At 36.4% G+C, this 25,535-nt stretch overlaps 1 protein-coding gene across 2 annotated transcripts; it reads left to right on the top strand.

The window, feature by feature from the left end:
• The first annotated feature begins 412 nt into the window (after positions 1 to 412).
• LOC130722793 (uncharacterized) lies at positions 413 to 23,392 on the top strand. 2 transcript variants are annotated; one of them, XM_057573640.1, is made up of 18 exons: positions 413 to 617; positions 1,124 to 1,210; positions 2,934 to 3,121; positions 3,239 to 3,343; positions 4,249 to 4,349; positions 6,883 to 6,961; positions 8,609 to 8,620; positions 8,781 to 8,846; positions 10,455 to 10,523; positions 10,621 to 10,677; positions 12,421 to 12,498; positions 13,301 to 13,398; positions 13,484 to 13,529; positions 13,728 to 13,855; positions 21,552 to 21,660; positions 21,787 to 21,849; positions 21,964 to 22,026; positions 22,957 to 23,392. In XM_057573640.1, exons 1-18 carry the CDS (start codon positions 506 to 508, stop codon positions 23,056 to 23,058), a joined length of 1,563 nt encoding a protein of 520 aa, XP_057429623.1. In that variant the 5' UTR covers positions 413 to 505; the 3' UTR covers positions 23,059 to 23,392. The 2 variants fall into 2 exon arrangements, with proteins under 2 accessions (XP_057429623.1, XP_057429624.1); XM_057573641.1 differs by lacking the exon at positions 8,781 to 8,846.
• Positions 23,393 to 25,535: the final 2,143 nt, after the last annotated feature.

Below are 25,535 nucleotides of genomic sequence, written 5' to 3'. Positions count from 1 at the left end.
TTCTTCCTCTTTCTTTCTTCTCCTTCTGAAATCGTGATGGTGATGGACAACGGAGAAACCGTGATGGAGGCTAGGGTTTTGGTGGGGAAATGTGAAGGAGGACCGTGATGGAGGCTGGGACTTTGGTGGGGAAACCGTGAAGGAGATGAGGAAATGACCGTCAGAATGAGAGGAGATGAAGAGGAGGAGATGAGGGCCGTGAATGAGAGGAGGGAGATGGGAGATGGTGCAGCCGTGTAGATTAGGTTTTTTTTTTCTTCATTGGAGCAGTTATTTTTTAAAATATTTGGGGGTATAAGTGTATTTTTGCACTTAAGAGGATGTTGTGGATAGTAAAGAGGGATGGTACAAATAGTCCTGGCCTATAATTTTTTCCTATGCAACAAAAAGAAGTTTTATTAAAAAAAAAATGGATGTTAAGAAAAGTGAAGAACTCAACTAAAACCCACGCTAAATCCTCTTTGAACTCTACAGTAGCTGCCTCTGTTGTTCCTCGCCAGAAGCTATGTCTCTGCGGGTAGCAGCAGCAAATTTGCTCAAAAAATTTCGCTTTCCTTCTTCTCGAGCCTTCCCTGCCTCTACCGTACCCACAAATTCATTGCCCATCTCATTTTCTGGTACGCATAAAACTCTCAATGCCACTCTTGTTGTAATTTGATCACACCCCCTTATATTGTAATATTTCTGGGTATTCAACTTTTTCTGATGATTCAGATAGTAAGTTTTTTATTTTTGCTAATAAGGCAAATCCAAATGGGAACTGTGGTGCATTATTTGGGGTGTTGCATTGCATGATGCATCCATGCTAGTTTGTACTATTCTAAGAAGGGGTTCTCTTATTCTATTTAAATTTGGTGTTTATTGGAATTCAAAACAGAATATATATTTGTCACTTCAAATTAGCCACAAAGTTCCTTTCTAGATTTTAAGGAAAGGAACTTTCTTTAGAAGTTGAATTTTTTGCACATCAACAGGTTTTATGCCTGAATGGTTGATTTTTTTTTTTTTTGAATAGGCAGATCTATTGTTAGTTAATTGCATGAACGATGATACGTGCTGCACGGCACAACTAAGATGATATTTGCATATTCTAAACTTTGTTATTCATTTTATGTTATTTCAGGTAAAGTTAGACTTTCCCACTGGTATCAAACTAGAGCATACAGTTGCAGAGATCCTTGTCTTTGGATTGTTGTATCTGGATATGCAGGTATGCTTTTGTAAATGTAAGGGAAAGTTAGTTAGAATTTCAATTAACAGTTAGTTAGTTTTGGTAGTTATGATTCAGTTGTATTTTTGTTACTCGTGGTTATCATTCTGTTACTCATGATTGGTATTATATAAGTGTGGCTTGTAACGTGTATGAGATCAGAATACAATCATAGCTTCTTTGGCTTTCATTTTCTCTCTCGATTCGAGATCTCTACGTAGTAAAGTTGAATTCGTCTTTCATTTTTGACCGCCGATCAAGGTGAAAATTGTTGCCGAGCTTGTAATTTCTGATTCCCTCTCTCTTGTTTTCCTTTTAACCTACATGTTTCATGCTTCTACTAGCTTCTAGTTCATAGGATTATAGAATAATTCCGGAGAAGTATGAATCATCTTATTAGAAATAGGGAGACCTTACTCAACCCAAAAGTTAGCTCAAGAGTTGAGGATTGTCGTCCCATATATAAGGGCTATCTTGGCCATATCTCTAGAGAATGTGAGACTTCTTAACACAGCCCCTCACGCTAAGGGCTGGACATCAGGTGGTCTCCACTTAGCGGATCTAGGATAGGCTCTGATACCATGTCAAATAAACAATTGTCCCAAAAGCTTAAGCTGTTGGGTAAGGGTCACTTGAATTGTTTTATATTATCCCAAAAGCTTAAGCTTACCGAACAACTTAAGCTTTTGGGATAATTGGTTACTTGACATGTCTTACTTTTGTATATAGTCAAAGCAAACTGGTTCATTGGTCACCCAAAAGCAAGTCTTTAGATGCAGTCCTAGAGACACTTTTCAGCTCTGACACTCTTCTCATGTGAAAGACTCCAAGCTTGAAGCATGGATAAAGCAGAGGCCCATCTTCAACTTCCATAGAAAATTTCATTTAATTAAGATAGTAAGGCTTGTCTTGTGGGAAAAGGCTGGGTTGTTGTTTTTCTAAGATAATAAGAACTTTGGGTATTGAAATATTGAAAACTTGACAAAAGAGGCTTTGATACTGTGTAGAGGAACCAATTCACCTGAAAAATTTAAGATGTTAGGTGCACACATGTTGATCGGTCTTTTTAATCTATAACATGTCTTGTTATTGTCTGCTTCTACAATTCTTTCCATGCTGTTTACACTTAGGGGCATTGGTGATTCAATGGGGGTAGTAAAGCTACTTGCTGCTCCTGATTGTACTATGGGATATAATTAGTAGTTATCTATGTTTGGATTGAGAAAAGCAAACAAAATGATTAATTTTTTTTACGGGGTTAATCACCACTTCTTTTGGTCTACTCTGTCTCAATGCAACGCTTAGTATAATTACCACATTGAATTTTTTTTTTCCTGATCTCTTTGTGTTTCATAATCTGAAATCCAGAAGTACAGGACAAACATTTTCATATTTTTTTAGTGTTTCATAGTTATTCAGAAGAAAAAAGGTAAAAAGTTCAAATTGTTTGTTTCCTTTTGTTTTTGAAATCATGCTGTTCATTAAGCTTATGATATAATATCTCAGTAATTTTTTTTTTGAAAGGCATATCAGAGTAAAATTAATGTAAAATTTATGGGCACGCCATGATCTACATGATCTATATGATGAAAGAAATTGAAATGGTTATTTTTTGAAAACTTAATCCCATGGAAAACTATTCAGTGTACTGGTCATTGTCAGGATAGGAAGTTGATTAACAAATTGTCATGAAGTTTAACTGACTACTCTGATTATTGTGCAGCGGTGACTCTGGGGATTAGTGCCTCCACTGTTTTTGCTGAAGATGTATCAACTGAAACTTCCATTGATAATGACTCTGGGGATGAGTTAAATGGATTCAGAAAAATTGAGGATGGTTCTGTAGTATCAAATACACACACAGCAAAATGGAGAATCTTTACTGATAAAGCCAGAGATTTTTTCCTACAGGCATGTGGTTTCTTCCTGTCGCTTTGTTTTTCAGTTCTATTTAGTTTTATTATAAACACCACCTAGTTAGAGAAAACTTTTGTTATTGACTATGTACTATTTGTCCATTTCTGCCAGGGAAAACTAGATGAAGCTGAAAAACTCTTCCTTTCTGCTGTGCAAGAAGCTAAAGAAGGTTTTGGCAAGCAAGATCCACATGTTGCATCTGCATGCAACAATCTGGTCATTTTACTTGCATTTGATATTTGTTTCTTTCTTAATTGTTATAAGAACTGTAGTATATTAGATGCTGGAGACTTTTCCTTGAGACCATTGTTTTTCTGTTATATTTTTGATCTAGAAATGTGATTGGAGAGAAAAAGAGAAAAATACAACCATGGAGGGAAAGGTTACCTCCTACTTGATAAATACTAGGAAAAAAGAGAGCAAAAGAATCTTCTGAATGCAACAAAACTTTCTAAGCTCTCTGCATATCAGGCAGGATATCTCCTTTAAAGCAATCATACCAGGCCACCTCCAAGAGGCCATAAATGCAATATTCTAATTCTGAGACACTTATTAAGTTGATGCCTTTGGAGGATTCTTATCGTTTATTGTTTACGAAATTCTGTCATGTACTTTCATACCTAGTGTATTTCTTTTGTTTTCATGAAATTTGTTGAATTATTTCTGAATTAATTGATTTTTTCTGGGAAGCAATACTGGTACATCTATCATAATTCTTATAGGAACAATGAATAACATGCCAAGTAGGTTCATGATATTTGCATTTGATGCATAATTTACTATGGTCAAGTGACAAATCTTCGATAATTTGGTGATAGTGACCGTAGATGCATGATGAACACTCTCAGCTTCTTGCAATGTTAATCGTCCTGTGTTGGTTTTTTAAATTATTTTGATTGGTTCTATCTGGTAGGAAAAGACTTTTGTTGTTGAAGTATTCTGATTGCTAAATTATTCATGAGCATGATTCTTTACCGCCATTGAGTTGTGTTGTTCCTTACAAGAAACTGCTGAAACTGGCTGAGGATAGACATTGTAGAATTTGTAACTATTGTTTAGGTTAATTGAAAAAGTAAGTGACCCTGTTAATACACAACTCAGACTTATTATTGTCATTTCAGGCAGAGTTTTACAGGATCAGAAAGGAATTTGACAAAGCAGAACCGTTGTATTTGGAAGCTATCAACATATTAGAGGAGTCTTTTGGTCCTGATGATATACGGTAGGTTGCATTTACATCATATGTAATGTTTCATCTACTTGAAATTGTATCAGTACAACATCATTACTAGGAACCAAAAATATTCATGACATGATATCGAGCTTGCATGGATTAAGGAAAACACATTGCTAAGGTCCAACATTGACTAGATATATGACCAAAATAGTCCTTATAAATGATGAAGCAAACCTCACCCTTGAGTTAGCTTTTAGCGTAGAATTAGACCTAACTGGAATTCTAAGATGGTATCAGTGCCTATCCTATTTCCATTTATTGGGCCAGACATAGATGTCTAGTCTTGCAAACTTCATGCTCTAGATGTCTAGCATGTGAGGAGTTGTTAAGGTCTCAAATTGACTAGAGATATGTCTGAAATAGTCCCTTATAAAGGTAAAACAATCCTCATCATAAGCTAGCTTTTGGGGTAGAGTTAGGCTTAACCCGAATTCTAAGATATATGATGATCTAGCGTTTGCATGGACCAAGATTTTGGGAAAATAAAATCCCGAATAGGAGGAATGGACAGATATGTATTATAAAGTTTCATCTTAGTCTCATTGTATGAGCTATGAAGTAAATGCAAACTCTTGAATTTGGGCTGGGCCCCCTCATGCTCAATATTAAACATTTGGAGCTTGGAGTTTGTACAAGTAAAGGCTGCAATGAAGGCAGCCTAGGTGGGCCGGAATAAAGGCGGCTAAGGGCCCACAAAGAAGGTGAAAATTCGGAGTTAGACCACAATGAAGGTGGCCAGGGATCCGCAATGAAGGCGGAGATTTAGGTCCAATATCAGATCTAGGCAGGGACAGATCTACTTGATAGAAGAGGGGGGGGGGGGCACACCCCCACAACATTTTCATATATTGTACGAATGATATATTATAGTAATAGTATATTAGGCACTAATTTATTGTAATAATATTATAGATGCCCTCACACTATTATGCCGCCCCCACCAAACACTATGTGCCCCCACACACTTATACATCATCACATTAATAAATTTTTATTGGTATTAGTGCAGTTCTGACTTTCGGCCTTCTCATGGGTTGAAATCTTCTCATTTCTTTTCATGTTGAAATTGTATGTTTGTCTTCTCATGTATGTATTAAATAGGTATATGTGAGATATTTTAAATGTTTATGAAGATATAGACACTAAATATACTTGAATTTGATGAAAATATTACTTGTATTTCATTGATTAATACTTCACTATAGACTACAATATATATAGACTAACAAAGAGATAAAAACAAACTAAATCTATCTAAACCTATCTCTAATTAAATAGATATCATCTCTATTTAAATAGATACTAATCTAAAATAGATAAACAAATCTTAATTATATCTCTATGAGATAAGACTAATAATAAACTAAATCTTAATAGATATTCAACAAATATCAACATGAAAGAACATGGGAAAATTTTCACTTGAGAGGATCATTATCCGGTGTTATCTTGTTTCATGAGAACCTAAAGAGTAGTTAACTGGTTAGATGGAAAATCATTGAGTTGGATTTTGGTTTGCATGTATTTGATGATCCTCCTTGGAATTTTAGGGACGAGTTTCATTCATGAGGTCTGTGCTAGTTTAGGACTTTTGTTTTTGGGCCTTTGACCTCCCTTTCAATGATTTTCTTTTTGACAAAAAGAAAAATGTGTTTGACAAAAAAAGATCACATGTATAATTGCCCCCACAAGGCAAAATTTCTGGATCACTGGATCTCGTATACACTTTGGTACCATTTTGAATTTGAGCTGGGCATAACTCAACCCTAAAAGCTAGCTCGTAAGGTGAGGATTTCCCAAACCTTTTTAAGTTTTACTTTAGCCATATCATATATGTAGTTAATGTAGGATCTCAACAAAAACACATCAAACTTCTTGGAAGGTTAGAAGCCTAGAGTAGGTCCTCAGATGTGTTACTTTTGATTTCAGGTTCGTATGAGCTTGTTTGGCATCTGGCATAACCAACTTTTTAATGATTGATTGTGCAAAGAGACAGAGTCTTACACTGGCAGTGGATCAAATAAAAATCTTCACAAATGAAATTGATTTTTCCTCTTTTCTCTGTTATAAAATTTATTTTTTTCTAGGAAATAGTTATTCATTGACAATAGATCTTAGAAATATGATAAAAGATTCATGTGTCTTCAGTCTTCACCCAAACTGTTGGGTGAAGACATGGATGATTTTATATTATATTTCTAACGCGCCCTCTCACGCAAGATCCGATTGGGCTTGAAGCGTGGACAATGCACAAATTCACTAATTTTTATTAGAATGATGGGGGTTAGCAAGGACGAACTCCATACCCCTTGGTCATAAATACTTTAATACCATGTTCTTAACCAACTATCCTAATAACTTAAGTTGTTAGGTGAAGACACATGGATAACTTTATTTTAAATTTCTAACACTAATTAAAATCTAAAGCCTATATAGGTGTGTGTATGTTCGATATATTATATATAGTGCCGGAATTTTGTGGGCATGGTGGTTTCAGCTTGAAACTGTGATCATGCAGGGTTGGGGCTGCTGCTCATAACCTTGGGCAGTTCTACCTTGGACTGCGAAAGTTGGAAAAAGCCCGTCTTAGCTATGAGGTAATTTGTTGAATTTAACTATCTTTGCCTTGGCAAAATAGCTGCTAATTTTTTAATCCATCTGCTGAACAGGGAATAACTTTATTCATCAGTTTTAATTATTATCTGTCTGGTTTAGCCATTTAGCCCATTTTCGTTTAAGTTCCCCTGTACTTTCAATTATAGAAAATCAAACCTTCAAGTCCCAGCATTTTGGGGACACTATAATCTTGTGCAACAGGCCATTACTTTATACGATGATTAAGACCAACTTTTTTGGTGCCTTATACTTTTATTCAATAAGTGAACTTAGTTTTTAATTAAAACCAATTGGCAATAAGCATTAGAGAAGAGGAGATTTCACATGAGATTACTTCTGTAATAATATGTATTCAGATTATCTGCACATATGGTGATTAAGATCATATATTTATATAATATATATATATATATTAACTATATATATGAACATGAACATATCATCATCTAATGATTTATGGACTAATGAAAAATGTTAACAGAAAAAATCAGTTAATTAAAGTAAAAAAATGGATTGAAGAAAAATTGATTTAAGAAATTGGCAGTTTTTTTTCTTCTTGTACTTGTCCCGTGAGATGGGGTTGTATATCTGCAAACTTGTTGATTCATCTCCAAGAACCAATCACGTCGGTTAGCAAACTCTACAACCAACAAAGAAAGTCCCATGAAATCTTTTTAATCCTTTGAGCAACCTGTAAAACAAAAAGTTGGATTAAAACCCATAAGGCCTTAACAAGCTCTGTAAGAAAAGCGCCTGAATAAGGATTAAATGACCACTTAAAAAGAAACGAAAGCATTCTTTCAATTGTCTAGACTGTCTTTGGATACTACTTAAGTACAACGGGAACAGGTTTTCATCCCAATCCATAAAAAGATTTCCGTTCATTTTGTCTTGAGGTGCATGCTTAGGTCTGTTTGCATGGGTGCCAACGAATGTCAGAATGTAATCTTAGAAATCTTTTGAAGTTTGAGCCATATGGTTCCAACATCAAGTCTAATGCTATTGATTGTGATGAATTTGTGCATTAACAAAATATTTCATATATAGCCACTTTTCCACGTTTATAGATGTCTTTTGATCGTTTACTCAATATATTTTTGCATTATTATGTTAGTGGAAGTGTGGAACCAAATTTCATCATTTTGGGATCTTGAAAGTTGATGTTTGTATCGGTTTTTTATGGTTATACCTGTTAGAATATAATTAAACCATTTATTTGGCCCTTACCCAACAGCTTAAGCTTTTGGGATAAGTGGTTACTTGACATGGTATCAGAGCCTCTATGGTCGAGAGGTCTAAAGTTCGATCCTTGCTCCCCTCACTTTCTAATTAAAAAGTGGATTTTAATTAAGCACATGGTAGGTGGGCCTGTGCATTTATCCACGCTTCAAGCCCAAAGGGCTCTTGCGTGTGGGGGGGGGGTGTTAGAATATAATATAAAACCATTCATTTGGCCCTTACCCAACAGCTTAAGCTTTTGGGATAAGTGGTTACTTGACAATTCCTCCTTCTGTTTTTCACATATACTCTTTGTGGCACTAACTTGGTTTTGTATTTTCATGATTCCATTCCTTTGTGATCTTTCAGTTCTACTGATCACTTTTTCCCTTTTTCATTTTTTTTAACAGCGCGCTTTGAAGGTATGTACCTATCATGCTTAAGCAGAGACAGTTATTTTCCTCAACATAATGTAAATTTGTAACCATTTATTCATTACTATACCTTGATGTCATTTTTATGTTTAGTAATTGAGGCTGTATGTTGTCTTAATTTTAGAATATGACATGATTATTTATTCAGATAAAAAGGCGTGTTCTAGGATATGGCCATTCAGAATGTTCAGATACAATGTATCATCTTGGGGTGGTAATTATTTGTCCTTTCATTGCACTGATCTATATTCTCGTTTGTTTGTTTGTTTATTTTTCACTGCACTCTTCTTTATTCTTGATTTGTTTGTTTGTTATTCTGTTCGGGATACGGTGGCGGGGTCCCTCTCAACAAATGATTTTCCCGGTGTTCGATCTTGTGACCTCACTCTTATGGGGATCTAGCTTGCCTACCACTAGACTAACACCTTGTTGGTTGAAACAAATTGTTGTTTGCTTTATTTACTGAATGATATATATTCATTAGTAAGTACAAAAAAAGATCACCTTGTTTTACAAAGGAAATAATGAAAACAACAAAATCTTGTTTTCACGATTTCCTTTACCATATCTTGGATGTAAATAATATGACAATATGGTGCTATTTTGGAAATAATAAATTAAAACATATAAATGGAAATGGAAAAAGAAGCCACCCAAAAAACTCATTGTGAATATCACTACACTGACTGCATTTGGATTAGGAAGTTCTAAAAAACTCACTAAAATAATTAATATTATTGTGTTCCAAATTGTCACCCATTTTGTCTTAGTTAACAAGATTATAACTAGGTAAAACAAAAGTCAAAAACTTGTAATTCAAAATTTCCACAATATAAATGAATATGACAAAGTAGTAACTTAAACCTTAAAGTGAAATCATCAAATTTTGTTCCTTGCCTGGTGATTGAAAATTAAAATGATTTGAAGTTAGAAACAGATTTTGATAGATGTAGCATGCCGCATAAGAGTCACTCACTGCTTTTGATAGGACACAGAACAGAAGAGTACAAGAAAGGCAACAGAAGTGATACAATACAGTTAGAGCAGTTGGATTAGTTAATGTTAGGTGTTTAGACAATTGAAAGGAAATAGCAGGGGCTTAGCCTAAATGGGGAAAGGCAGAAGAGATTGCATTCTTAATTACTATATTGAACCTTGCATAAACTCATTTGTAAATGGGGAACCCCTGATAGGAGCATTCTCTCCTTTTTCTTTTTAGATTCAATAAGTCTTGGTAGACTATTTCTCAGCTCTCTTGCTTGTGATTTCATAACAACTTCTATTTTCACATAATTTAGGCATGCTAGTTGCTAGTTGCTACCATCATTTCCTAAAATCTGAATGAAAATGTGGATGCTAGACAGTTTCTATTTGTTTTAGAATCTAGGGGAGAAGTGAGATACAGCTTTGTCATAAATCTAAAGGGGGAATTTTCGTGCATTAATCTTGATATATATGTAGTTCATTACTTCTTTGTTGGTTAGACTCTTGCTATTTATTGTTGGTTATCTTTTCATTATTTTGAAGTAACATTGTATCTTTAATAAACTTCTTTTACAAAAACAAAGTGGATATTAAAGTAAAACCTCAAGAAACACTGAAATAAAACTTTTCCTTAATTTAGATTTGTTTTTTGGTGTAATGAACAAATGGTTCATAATAACTTGATAGTGATCAGGAAATCTGAGATTTAAGGGGATTACGTATGTAATAGGTTTCTTGCTTATTTTTGGACATAATTGCTTTGTTGGTGATTTCCCCCCACATCCTGTCTTTGATGCTTGTCGGAATTGCTGATCAGCTAGATCTTATTTGTGTTCAGGTGCTGAATCTTGAAGGAAAAGAAAGAGATTCTGAGTTACTGATTCAAGACTCTATAAGGATGCTAGAGGTGTGTGGTGCGCCTTTTTCTTACTAAAATTCCCCTAGCAGTGGGATTTGTAGTTTTGAATTTCCTTGTTGTTCATCAGGTTTGTTTACCTATGTAGGACGGCGGGGAAGGGGAGTCATTTGCATGCATTAAAAGACTTCGGTACCTCTCAAAGGTTGTCTTTGTACCATATTTTAAAGCCTAATGAAACTTGTTTGATAAATAGTTATATTTGCACAAGCAGTTTTTTTTTTCTTTTTTAAATTTGGTGATCAAGATGAAAATTTACTTCAATCTTTATCTTGAATTTCTGCCAACTGCCAATGAGGCAAAGTTAGTGCACATGATGCGATTAGAAACTTAAGCCATCTAGATGGTGAAAAGCACCGAAAACCTTAGGCCTTGTTCGGTTTGGTTTTTAATTTCAAGTTTTAAAATTTTTAAAAGCTAAAATCAATTCAGTTAGAATTAGGGAGGCCTAACTCAACCCCAAAAGCTAGCTCAAGAGTTGAGGGTTGCTTTATCCTTTATAAGCACTTATTTGGCCACATCTCTAGCCAATGTGGGACTTCTAACACACCCTCTCACGCCCAGGGCTGGACATTTGGAGCGTGGAATTAACATCAACTGGTGGCCCAAATATGGGAAGTCTCCACAATAAATGGATCTAGGATAGGCTCTGATACCATATTAGAATTAGGGAGGCCTAACTCAACCCAAAAGCTAGCTCAAGAGTTGAGGGTTGCTCTACCCTTTATAAGCACTTGTTTGGCCACAAGTTTTATAATTTTAGAGTCAGTTTTTTTCGGATTTCCAATTTTTTAAAGTTTTTTTAAACGTTATAGCCCGGCACCTTCCACCACCACCACAGCATAGCAACTTTGAATAACACCACCCGACTCCCTTTACCGTTGTCGCCACTAAGACCCCTTCACCATTGCCTTCATTGTCTTTTCTACCACTAAGCACCCTCTATCATTTCACCACCATCGATGCCACCAAGCACCCTTCAGGCCTTCACAACCACTACCACTGTTAGGCATGCTCCACAATTTCTGCTTCTACAGCTCAACCACCGCCACCTTGTGGTACCCTTCACCATCTCAACTTGGGACCCTCCACGGCTCCACCATGTCCACCACCACCCGACTCCCTCCCCCTTCACTGCCACTCAGAACTTCCAGCATTGCAACCGCCACTGCTAGGCACCCTTCACCACTATCATCGCCATTGATACCCAATATTGTCACTACCTATATCGCTGTGTGGCACCCTTTACCACTGCCGTCAATGCCCCCCTGAGAACGCTACGCCACCATTACCCCACATCTCTCACCAGTCACCACTATCACCACCAACATCGCCAGTGTAGCAAATGGGGGGTTAGGGTGGAAAGAGGAGATGCACAAAATGGTAGGGATGCATGTGAGATGTTTTTTAAATCTAAAAGCAGTAATAAGAAGACTTTTTTTGTTTGTTTTAATAATTGAACTAAAAGTGTTTTAAATTGAGTTAAAAACAAATTTAGCTCCATTTTAGCCAAACACGTTTTATTTTGAAAATAACAAGCACCCTGAACAAATCCTTAATCATACCATTCAAGTATATTTGAGAGGTAACATAGTTGTGCATATAAGTTCTCAAATACAAAATCAGATATTAAATAAAAACCATTTTGGGAACTCTTCCAGGCAACTAAACCTTGAGAAGGGTAAGTTCTTGGCATTGTATTAGAGGCTCTTTTACAATTGGTAAGAAGTTTGATCTCCCCCATGTGTAGTTTAGTTAAGAAGTTCATCATAAGGTAAAATGAGTTTGTGCTTTGTCCACACTTTGAAGTGGGCCTGTTCCAACTTTTGTCTTTTTGAAATTTTCACTCCTAACTTTTATATATTTATTTATTGCTCTATTCTTTTAGATATATTTGAAATCACATCGTCTTGCTGAGGCAGAGATGGTGCAGAGAAAGATCCTGCATATTATGGAATTGTCAAAGGTTCTTTTCGTGAACTTCTTTCCCTTTTTCTTTTTAATTGACTTTCTTTGTTAACAGTAATGCATGCGTATTTTATAAATATGAATAAATAATGGGTGAGTGGAGTAAAATTCTGTCTAAAGAAAGTATCCTGATCCTCACTTGTCAAATAAAGTTCTCTAAGCTGGTCTGGTTTCTTAATTCAATCAAGCGAATCAGTGATTGCTTCTTATATGCTACTCTTTCTATCACTATTGATGGGGGTGCCCTTGTCTTAGTTTAGGGAGTAGGGACAGCCTAGTTAAGTTGATTTCTTTTACCGTTTCTTACTGTTGCTGCATTGATGCATCAAGCAGGACTGGAGATAGGGTGGTTGACTTGAGCATGGTTATTTTCTGGTGTTATGTTTGCCTGTGATAGTGTCTTAATTATATTCTTGCTGGATATTTTTACTTTTTGAATTTAAAATTTGTTTTAACAAATTATTGTGATAATAGAAAAATGAACTCTAAATTTGAAACACTTGAAGAGTTGGATTTCTTAGGAAACAATCATGATTTGAAAATTTGTTGAATTATTATATTTACTTGACAATCATGGCAAGTATTTTGACTTTGAACTAGTAATAGATGGGTACTCTATTGTGTCTCTTGGCTGGCATTTTGTAATCTTCCTTTCCCTTTTTTGCTACTTTCCGTCATTTCATTTGGAATTTGTGATAATCATGCTCAACAAAATAAGAAAGTGTTGCAAGAACAGTTGTACCTGAAAATATGTTGTCAACTTGTCATTATAAAAACATCATGCAATTTGTGGCGTACAGGGATGGAATTCCTTGGATACAGTTATTGCAGCTGAAGCTTTGGCTCTTACCCTGCAAGCATCTTGCAATACAAAAGATTCAAAAGAGCTTCTTGAAAGGTTATTACAGTATTATTAATTTATTAAAACTTGGGAAATAACTTTGGTTTTATGTGAACAAAATTCTCATTTTTTCGCCTTGCAGATGCCTTGATGCCCGAAAAGCAGTACTTCCTGGTGACCATATTCAGGTTTGTTGTTCCTTGCCAGGGATTTTGGCAATTCCTGTTTAGATTTCAAAATCCCACTAAAATTGATTACAAAACTGATGCTTATGCGAAGATATTGTTCTTATTACATCTATCCTTGTGATGAATATGCTGGCAATGCTTTATTTACCAGAGGAAAGATAATGCCATGAACTTTTCTTTCTTTACTCATATGGTCAGATTGGTGCAAACCTACTTCATTTGGCAAGAGTGGCAATGCTTGATTCCAGCCAACATAAAAAAGGGGATGTTTCTAGAGCCAAATCTGAGCTCGAGACGGCAAAGGGCCATTTGCATAATTCCATAAGGTTTTATTAATTTGACGTGCCTAACTCTTCCATTTTTACACATCAAAACTAAATGAAATTATCATGTTTATTTCTTTTTTCAATTTCAGTTATTCTTCTTTTTAGAATGCAGTTTTCATGTTAATGCCCTCTTCTGTAGTTGTTTCTTTATCCAGACTTTCTGGACATGTGGAATATGAGGCCATACATACAATTACAAATGGCCAATCTTTTTCATATACAACATCTTTTAGATTGGACGATACTCCATATACACAGCTTTTAGATTGTTGATCCGCTATAGGAAAGGACAAAAACATTTTCATTCAGCCAACTACTTAGGTATTAAATAAGAAAGATTTAGTTGTTTAGGTTCCTTTTTAACATGATGTATATACGGAATACCAGGGAGCATTCAACAGGTAGACCATGCGGATAAATAAAAAGACCTCAATTGAAAATGAGAATATTCAGGTTAGGCCTAATTCTACCCTAAAAGCTAGCTTAGAGGTGAAGGTTTTTCTGCGCCATATAAAGGTTTATTTGGCCATATCTCTGGTCAATGTGAGACTTCTCAGCACACCCTCTCACGCCCAATGTTGGACATGTGGAGCGTGGAGTTTGCAAGAATAGACATCTTCTGGTGGCCCAAGAAATACATCTAGGATAGACTAAAATACCATCTTAGAATTCGGATTAGTCCTAACTCTATCCCAAATGCTAGCTTAGAGGTAAGGGTTGCTCTACCCTGTATGAAGGTTTATTTGGCCATATTTCTAGTTTATGTGAGACTTCTCAACAAGAAAGAACAAACTAATTGGCATTTATCAACCAGAGTGAGCATTTAGGTTATGGAGGATATAAAAGAATCCAGTGTACTATATCCTAGGAACTGCTTGATTATTTTTTGGCTGAAACTTATTGTGCTGTAACCTGATGGCCTTATATTATACTGATAGAAACCAGCCAAATCTGATATTATTAAATGGTAAAACCCTAATTCCCAAATAGGAATTGGGGGAAAGATACAAGGAAAGGATCTTAAACACCCTCCCAAGAACCAGAGAGACCCAACGCTCTCTAAACCCTAATTCCAAAGTGAAAACAAAGATAACCTAATGCTCTCTAATCACTCTTATTTATAGGCAACATGCCTCTTAACCCTATAACTAACTAACAAACTACTGACCCCACTTAACTACTAACTAGCTAACCCCGGTTATCTATCAATACTCCCCCCTGAAATTCACCTTGTCCTCAAGGTGAAGGACTTGGATCCAATTGCAGAAAATTCACAGCTATTCCACCTGGACTGGATCCCATTGCTGAAACTGCAAATAGTACACCAGGCTGGACTTGGGCAAGTGTTCCAAATAACTGAGAAAAAATATGGTGGGGTCCTTTATCCATTGGAATAGCAAGAAAGAAAAAGCCTCAAAAGCAAACCCCTCCATGCCAATAATCCCCAACACACTTTGATACTTAATATCTGCTACAACCTCTCGAGGAATTGGTGAATGAACAACTTTTCCACAGATCCCATGGTGACAAATACCACTTCTACCGACGGGTCGATCATCAAAGAATCGTTGACCTTCCTGGTATGGTGGTTTCAATGGTGGTCGATCACAGTACAGTTGTTGCGGCAGAAACTGCACCAACTTCGCCGTCTTCGTGCAACCCTGGACAATTTCCATGGACGTTTGATTCTGTGTTGCAATTGCAACGCTCACCCCACCATCTCTTTCGTTAATCTTTGAGGTTAGGTTTTTCTCCGTCATTGATGCAGACTCCAATTCCTTCTGCCGATCCTCCTCTGTTACTTGATTTTCTTTCGCCACTTCAAGATTGAATTGCTGCACCTCAGAGGTTAAATTCCCCTCTGTTTCAGAGGCTTGCTCAGCCACCCTGGCGTGTCGCTCTTCCTCCACTGCGATCTCCGATTCTCTCATCGATGTCGCTGCCGCTGTTCGCTTTGCCTCTGCTGTGATTTCCGATTCAGTTCTTTCTTGTTCCTTCTTCTTTCTTCGTTCATGGAGTTCTCTCCACCGTTCTTTAATCAACTCTTCTTGCTTTCTGAACTCGGCGTTCTCAATCATCCAATCTCTCAGAAGTGCGCATATTTCCTCCTTCTCCTGCGGTGCCAATGAACACCCTCTGAAATCCTCTTTCTTCTTACTACCCATCTGCTTCATACGTTGTTAGTGTAGGTTTTCTTTGCCAGGGCACCTGAATCGGTGCTCTGATACCAATGATAGAAACCAGCCAAATCTGATATTATTAAATGGTAAAACCCTAATTCCCAAATAGGAATTGGGGGAAAGATACAAGGAAAGGATCCCAAACACCCTCCCAAGAACCAGAGAGACCCAACTGTCAAAGGAATTGATTGACTAATCAATTGAATAACAGTTACTGACCAGATTAATTGTTGTATATAATTGTAGTTGACCAAGCCTGTAATTAGGATTAATTGTTGATTAGCTGTTACAGATCAGGGAAATTATTCCCATAATTAGGAAAGATATTATTTCCATATTTGTAATATGTTATCAGTATAAAGTTAGCTCTATGCTGTGTACTCAGCATCAAGACAGTATTTTCATTCCATATTTTCCTGAGTTTGACATGGTATCACAGCTGGTTTTCGATCATATCCTAGTCTAGCCAGAAAATTCCTAGTCTCTTGTCCTAGACCATGTTTTTTTTCTCAGCCTTGTCCTAGTTCAGACCACGTTCCTTCGTGGTTATCCTCGATACACCCTTTGTCTTCATTTTTTTTCTCAACCTCATGGCTACAGAAAAATTTGATGTCTTATTTGTTCGCCTTAATGGCAAGAACTACTCAACCTGGGCATTTCAATTCGAAATATTTGTCACGGGTAAGGACCTTTGGGGTCATGTTGATCGCAGCGACCCAGCTCCTGATAAAGACAAACATAAGACTGAACATGCCAAGTGGGAGGTAAAAGATGCTCAAGTAAAGACATGGATCATCAGCTCTGTTGATCCCAGCATCGTTCTTAATCTTCGACCGTTCAAGACGGCTGCCGATATGTGGGACTTCCTAAAGAAAATCTATAGTCAGAATAACGCTGCTCGTAGGTTCCAACTGGAACATGACATCGCCATTTCTCAGCAGGAAAGTCTCTTGATCTCTGAATTTTACTCTCATTTCACGAATCTTTGGGCTGAATATACTGACATAGTCCATGAGAACTTGACTGCTGATGGTCTTAAATCGGTACAGTTAGTTCATGAAACTACTAAACGAGATCAATTTCTTATGAAATTGAGATCTGACTTTGAAGGCATCAGGTCTAATCTCATGAATCGGAACCCTGTACCCTCATTGGATTCATGTCTCAATGAGCTACTTCGTGAAGAACAACGCCTCCTCACTCAAACATCCATGGAACAACAAAAGTCCACCTCTGTTCCAGTGGCATATGCAGCACAAGGAAAGCCAAGAGGGTGAGACATGAGTGCTGTTCAATGTTTTTGTTGCAAAGGCTTTGGACATCTTGCTGCAAATTGTTCAAAAAAGTACTGCAATTACTGCAAAAAGAATGGACATATTATCAAAGAATGCCCAATAAGACCTCCAAAGCGGGGGTCACAGCATTTACTGCCTCGGTTGGTTCTTCTTTTCCTAGCAATTCTGCCAATTCAGCATTTGTCCAACAAAATGCTCCTGCCCCTGTTCAAACTCTGACTCCTGAAATAGTTCAACAAATGATCATTTCCGCATTTTTTGCTTTGGGAATCTCAGGTAAATCTTTCTCTACCTCTTCCCCTTGGTACCCACCATATGAAAAACAATGCTCAATTCCTTACTGATGTCACCAAATATTCTGGAAATCTCATGATTCATACTGCTGATGGCAACCAATTACCTATTACAGCCACTGGTGATATTTCTTCAACTCTAACAGATGTTTTTGTGTCCCCTGGTCTCACTAGTAATCTTATTTCTGTTGGTCAGTTAGTTGACAATGACTGTCGGGTAGAATTCTCAAAATCTGGTTGTCTTGTGCAGGATCAACACACGGGGAAGATGATCGTGAAGGGGCCTAAAGTTGGACGTCTTTTTCCACTCCATTTCCCTTTGTCTCAATGTCTTTCATTGCCTTCCGTTTCTTGTAATTCTGCTAATGTTGATTACCAAACGTGGCATAAACGTCTTGGTCATCCAAACTCAGTTGTACTTCATGACTTGCTGAAATCTGGTTTCCTTGAAAATAAAAAGATCCCATCTTTTAGTACTATTCGGTTTGATTGCAGTTCGTGTAAACTTGGCAAGAGTAAGATTCTACCTTTTCCAACTCATCATTCGAATGTAGAAAAACCTTTTGATATGATCCATAGTGATTTATGGGGGATGGCACCTGTTACATCTCATGCTAATTACAAATATTTTGTCACTTTTATTGACGATTATAGTCGTTTCACATGGATCTATTTTTTGCGCTCAAAAGCTGAAGTATTTTCTACATTCAAATTCTTCCATGCTTATGTTCAAACCCAATTTTCATCAAAAATTAAGATTCTTCGCTCTGACAATGGAGGGGAGTACACATCTCATTTGTTTCAAGAGTTCTTGCAAAATAATGGTATTCTATCTCAAAGGTCTTGCCCTTAAACTCCCCAACAAAACGGGGTAGCAGAAAGAAAAAACCGCCATTTGCTCGATGTTGTCCGCACCCTCTTGCTGGAATCTTTTGTGCCAACTCGTTTTTGGTGTGAAGCTCTCTCCACTGCTGTGTATCTCATTAACCGCTTGCCTTCTCCATCTTTGAACAATGACACTCCTTTCACTCGGTTATTTGGTCATCCACCCACATATACTAACCTTCGCACCTTTGGTTGTGTGTGTTACCTTCATCTTCCTCCCCAAGAACGCACAAAGCTCACTGCTCAATCTATTGAATGCGCTTTCCTTGGATACTCTACTCACCATAAAGGTTTTCTATGTTATGATCCTAGTCAATGTCGGATTCGGGTCTCAAGAAATGTCATCTTTCAAGAAAATAAATATTTTTTTGCATCTCACCTAGACCATAGCTCTCCTTTAATTTCTGTTTTGTCATTGTTTTCTAGCTCTGCTATAGGACCACAATCAGCAAGACCTCTCTTGACGTATCAAAGGCGTGGTAATGTTACTCCAAATTTGCCACCAGAACCTCCAAAGCCTCTTCAAGATCCTTCCCTGCATGCTGATCCAGTACAGGCTGACCTTCTACGACGCAGTTCTCGCGTTCGTAAACCACCTGAAAAGTATGGTTTCACCTCTCCCTTGTCTTTGACAGCAACTTTATCTTCTGTTTCTATCCCTTCCTCTTATAAACAGGCAATGGAGCATGAATGTTGGCAAAAAGCTGTTGAAACAGAACTTCTAGCATTAGAAGAAAATCAGACATGGGATGTGGTTCCGTGTCCACCATCTGTCAAACATCTTGGCAGAAAGTTTGTGTTTTCTATAAAACTTCGTTCGGATGGCTCAATAGACCGGTACAAGGCTCGACTGGTTGTTCTTGGAAATAAGCAACAATATGGACTTGACTATGATGACACCTTTGCACCTGTCGCCAAGATGACAACGGTGCGTACTATTCTTGCAATTGCTGCCTCCCAGTCTTGGACATTACATCAGATGGATGTCAAAAACGCCTTCTTGCACGGTGATCTCAAGGAGGAAGTTTACATCAAACTTCCGAGTGGTATGCCCACACTCTCCCCTAATGAAGTTTGCAAACTGAAGCGCTCTTTGTATGGTTTGAAACAAGCACCAAGAGTCTGGTTCGAGAAGTTTCAATCCACACTACTTGGATTTTCCTTCACACAGAGCCAATATGATCCATCCCTTTTCTTACAAAGGACTTCAAAAGGTATCGTGGTACTCCTAGTTTATGTGGATGATATTGTGGTGACAGGGTCTGATCAAGAGGCTATTTCTACAATTAAACAATTGTTGCATTCAACTTTTTGCATGAAAGATCTTGGACAGCTCACTTACTTCTTGGGGTTAGAGGTACATTATCAGCCCAAAGGAATATTTTTAAATCAGCACAAGTATATTCAAGACCTGATCCAATTAGCTAGCCTCACCAATGTGACCCCAGTTGACACCCCCATGGAAGTTAATGTGAAGTATAGACGGGATGAAGGTGACCTTCTAGAAGATCCCACTTTATATCGCAAGCTGGTAGGTAGTCTTATCTACCTCACCACCACCCGACCTGACATTTCTTTTGCTGTCCACACAGTCAGTAAGTTCATGCAATCACCTCGGCTAACTAACAAACTAATGCTCTCTAATCACTCTTATCCAAAGTGAAAACAAAGATAACCTAATGCTCTCTAATCACTCTTATTTATAGGCAACATGCCTCTTAACCCTATAACTAACTAACAAACTACTGACCCCACTTAACTACTAACTAGCTAACCCCGGTTATCTATCATATACTATAACTGCTTAAGGTAGATTTTTGCACTTACATTTCTTCCCGATATTATAGGATTACAACAGTAATTTCTTGATTACATTTGAATTGTTATGTCCGTGCTTTTAGTTATATACACTAATATAATGTTTTAACTTTTAAGACCATCATATTTTGTAGGCTAGTGTTTGGTCTAAAGTTTATATCTTTATTAATTTGGCCTGCTCAACCATTACTAGCCTTCTCGTGAAAATTGATGAACTTGTGATTAGTTATGTTGAAGCACACCTTGTCCTAGCCCACATCTGCATTTTTGTTAGATATGTATAAAATATAGAATAGTACAACTTTATCAGCAGGATCTTGATTATAAATTCTGCTGCACATAAATCAAATTAAAACAAACACACATTTAGGTCAACAAATAAGAATGTGACAAGGTGATTTATTTTTCTGGGATAACGTCAATGCCAAGCTGATTTATCTAGGATCGTTGCGGGGTCTGGCTGATTTCTCTTGGAGAGCGGTACGACTTCATTTGGGATACCTTCGAGCCAGGTTGATTTATCTCGGACAGTTGTAGGTTCAGGCTGCATCTGGGATAGTGGTGAGAAACACAAAGGAGCATGCCTCGGGTTTTGCAAAGTTCCAAACAAGTGTAAATCAAAAGAGATAGGGAGAGTGGACCTAGGAAAAGCAAGAAAAAGCTGAAATTGTTACAAGGAGACATGTCCAAACTGAGGAAAAGAAAAGAAAAGAATCAGGAAGATGACATTATCATAGTAGAATACCAAACTTTAAGGAGGTCATAGGGTACGATAATGCTCTCATACCATATTGAAGTTAGTGTTTTTTAGATAAGGAGGGAATATAGTGTGGAGAGTTCAAGTGAGTTGGAGTCTCACATTGGTTAAGTATGGGTGAGGTAAAGACAATATAAGAGATGTGACCCATAAACCCAATGCCTCAAGGTTTTGGGTAAAGGTTTGGTGTCCAAATCTCTTGGTGGTCTTCGGTGTTGGTCCATTGGTGCTTTCGGCTCCCCCTGTCACCCCAACTTATAGTTGTTGTACATTGCAAGAGAATAACTTTGTTGTGCCCGATTTTTCATTAATGCTTTTTTCGTAGAATAATAAAAAATTTCTGAAAAATCCGTTTGGTCCCCCCTCTCCTCCTAACTTAAATCCAATAAAATTGTTACTTGTCATTTGAAACACGAAAATAGAGTATAATTCAATTTCCTTGTATGCATTTCTCTTGTTCTTTCTCAGAATAGCACGCCAATTTCTCAATAAGATATTGAAACAAAAAGATAAGCGGAAGAAATACAGTGTGCCAGGAGATGCTAGAAAGGAAGGCCAAGCTGCGTTGCTCATATTGGTTCAGTTCTTTTTCTCATTGTTCCTATTCTCTTATAGACTTGTGATTTGTATTGTACTCTTCTCTTTACAGCACCAGGTTGCTTGTTTTCTTGTTTTCAATAATGGAAATGAAATTTTCTTACAGTTGCAATCACTCAGTACTTTGTCATCATTGGAGTTGGCTATGGAAGAATTAACGGAAACTCAGGTTAGATTATAAGGCTTAATGTTAGTGCAACCAGATTTAAGGTCCAAAGAAATCAGAAAATTACAAAGTTCATATTTGTACTTGGTTTATATATTGATGTCTTTTGCAAAGCAGGAAGGGAATATTAACCTTGAGGCTAAGGAGGCACTTGTTCAATGCATTTCTGCTTACAAGGAGGTAAATTTTAACTATTTACGTGCTAGTTTTTCGTGTGAGCAATGCATATTGCATACTCTTAATTTGTTACACGAATTATTCATAATAGGTAGTTGAGATAGTAAGCAATAACCATAAAGGGACCAGAATAATTAGGAAATATTCTTAGAGCCTGCTTGGTAAAGTATGAAAATGGGAAAAAAACACATCCCGATGCACTTTTTGTTGAAGTCCTAAGCATTTGGAATACTGGATAATTTTTTGTTTTTCTTTGATGAAAGCATTGATATATACTTTCGCCAAGACTTTTTTCTTTATTGAGAAAGAAGAGAAGTTACGATGAGTGTCATAATTTATTTACGATCTCAAGTTTTTTCGGAAAAATAAAAAAAAGTTCTGTAGAAAATAAGGTTTTACATATGCGATGTTCTATTGATGGTTCCATTTCAGAACTCGCATACAATGGGCAATGGGGTAATTGGATCCCTATGAGATATCAAAGTAGGTAGTTGATCATTAAATTCTTGATATTCCAGAGATTTTACATGCTAAGAAAATTTGATCAAGAAAATTTGTATGAAGGTGCACACATGGATATTGGTGATGAGGAATTATTTTTGAATCTCCTTAATTTTGTGTGTATGCATACAAATTTGTTGCTTCATGAATTACATGTAACATGAAATTAAACACAGCATCTGACCATTTACATTGTTTTGATCAAGCATATATTTGTCACATATTTCATCTCTTCACTTCCAGACTATTCCTATCCACTAATTTTACAGCTCTTGAATTCTAAAGTACTGTTTACATTTGGATAATAGAGATCATATATGCATTTGCATTCTGTTACATTCAGCATTTGCAAATAAGAATGTGAACATCTTTCATGTATGTCTTTGAGAAGGGATCTTGAAATTTTATCACAACTTTACTCTTACTCTACAGTTTGTGCATGAGAAGTCAGTTGCTGATGCCCCTGAAATAAAGAACGAGCATCTTTCCTGTTTAAAGCGCATTCAAAACTTGCTTGGCAATAAATTGGATTAAGAGCCAAGCAATCAAAGGGATTTCCAAAAGCTGAATCAAACATCTGATAATAATTTTTTTGTATAAATTTTTGGGTTACTTGAAGTGGGAATTTTTACTCAAAGGAAATGAATAGACCAATCTTTGATACGAGCTCAATTTCTGCAGCAAAAACTCCTCTAAAGTGAGCTTATCTCCAAAGTGAGAAAATAAGAGTGTGTTTACTTTTGAATTTATTGTTAAGATTACAATGTATTTTCAATTAAATCAACGATGAATGTATCTTTACTTGCTTAATTCAGGGACACTCTAATGTAAGCTTAACATGTTCAGATTAACTTTTTTTTTCCCAGAATTAATTGTAACACAGAAGCTACTCACATAAGCTTCTTCCTATAGTTAATTTTGACTTAAAAATCAATTTTATAAATATTTCTAAACATACATTAATACAGGGGAGAGGTGTGGGAGAAATTCTTGAGGATTTCAATTAATATCCCATTTATATCATATTATAAAAAGCTGTAAAATTAGTGGATAAAATTGCAGTTGAAAATTAAGCATTAAACTAGATCACTAAACTATTTTTTTTTTGAAAAATAAAATATATTGAATAGATCAAAAGTCTTGGGAACAAGCTCTCCCAAGTGAGCCTACCAAAAGTAAAGGTTCATGAAATAAAAAGCAATCAACAAGAAAAGAACATAGCTTATAACTAATAAAAGGGAAAAAAAAACGCAACACAGTAGGGAGCATGAAGGCAAAAATACAGCTAACTTAAACTATCCTAAAAGAAAAAAATAGAAATATATCCTAAATAAAAGTGATATCATCACTCTTTAAAAGCACTTGAAATCGATGTATCTAGGTGATATGCATTACTGGGTCCACCTTAATTTCGCCTCACACCATGAACCTTAGCCTTATGGATAGCCAATGCTGATTTGCCTGTGTGGACTTCGATACAGATGTCGCACTGAAGAGGCTTAACATCATCATGGGAAAGCTTGTGCTTTCCGTAAGCTCCTGGAACCCGACATCTTGAACAATACTAGTAATTTTCTTTTTATGCCTTTTAGTCACGTTATGTAGTTAGCTAAGAGTACAATCCTATTTATAATAATGGACTGACTCCCAATCTTAATTAAATATGGTATCAAAGGAGATTTTCGATTAAAAAAAATAAGGTAACAAATCAATTTAGAAAATAATCTAAATTACCTTTATTGCTCTAAGATATAAATTCAAATATTATAAGATACTCTAAGATATAATAAAAATAACATGAGATATCTTTCTAATACACTAATCCTTAAAAATAAAGCATCTTCACTAATTTTATATAAAAAAAAATCATAAAACATATCTATATCTAATATGAATACTTTAGTGTCCACTATTTTAGAAAAGAGAATATCGTAAATTTGTCCACACTCATTTCATTGTGAAACTCAATTTTCTATATAAAAAAAGAAGTGCCTTGGAAGTGGAGGATTTCTTGAGGTTGGGCTGTACAAAAAAGATCACTTGGAAGTTGGGCCTGTTTGCCTCACCGAAGGCTTTTCAGGAACATCATGACAAGGGTCATCAGGAGTACAGTCCTCATGGGGCAAAGACTGGGTATGGTCTTCAACTGCAGCGATGATTGATATAGCAGCTCAGATTTGTGTTTGTGATGAGGAGGACGTGGGTTTCATGGAATGTTCGCGGACTCGGTTATGTTTTGACTTCTGTTCTTTAATTTGTCAATGACCCCTATTGGGAACTGATAATTTTGCACCTTTCAAGAACTTGAATTCAATGTCATACTTTGGGGTTGCTGGATTCACAAACAAATTGTCCAGTGTATTCTCACATGGGTGTCGCTTATGGTCTTTAATTTTTGCTAATCGTGAAGCCTGGGCAATTTCTTTTTACTCTAAATTTGTACTAGTTTTATTTTACTCATTTGTTGCTTGACAAGATACACTTTCATGCTAAATCAGGTATTGCATTCCTGTGCCACTGGAGGAGCCCATTGTACTAAAGTGGCAGAGATATTGATTAATTATGATGTGACTCTCAATAATACTTGTGATTTATGATATAAAGGATGTTAAGTACGGTTGCCTCTTGGAACTTCAAAATTTGATTATGCATTTTTTGTGTGCGTCTTTTGCAAGAATAGAATCCTTGTGTATGAGTTTTACAATGAATTTTGTTTACTGCATTAATAGATTAATAGTTTTAAAACCTTCTGCTCCGAGTATAAATCATTTTTCTTGGTTTTGTGGTAGTGTACTGCTTAAAGATAGCATTAGTATTACTTGACTTGAACTAACAGTGACTAAGCTGCAAGATAGGCAACGAGATACAACTGAATTAGAGGATAAAGTGAGATCGCAAACTGATTTGTTGGTTTCTAATGACCAAGGTGGGTATTGTGTGATTTTTTGTGCAGGTTCTACTTGATGATTCTGATTCATTCTTCCGGGAATATTGTATAGTCATTGCAGGGG

Source organism: Lotus japonicus, chromosome 6 (assembly GCF_012489685.1).
Source record: "Lotus japonicus ecotype B-129 chromosome 6, LjGifu_v1.2".
NCBI classification, from domain to species: domain Eukaryota; kingdom Viridiplantae; phylum Streptophyta; class Magnoliopsida; order Fabales; family Fabaceae; genus Lotus; species Lotus japonicus.
The sequence above is the reverse complement of the archived record's forward strand: the minus strand, read 5'-3'. Positions and strand labels throughout refer to the sequence as shown.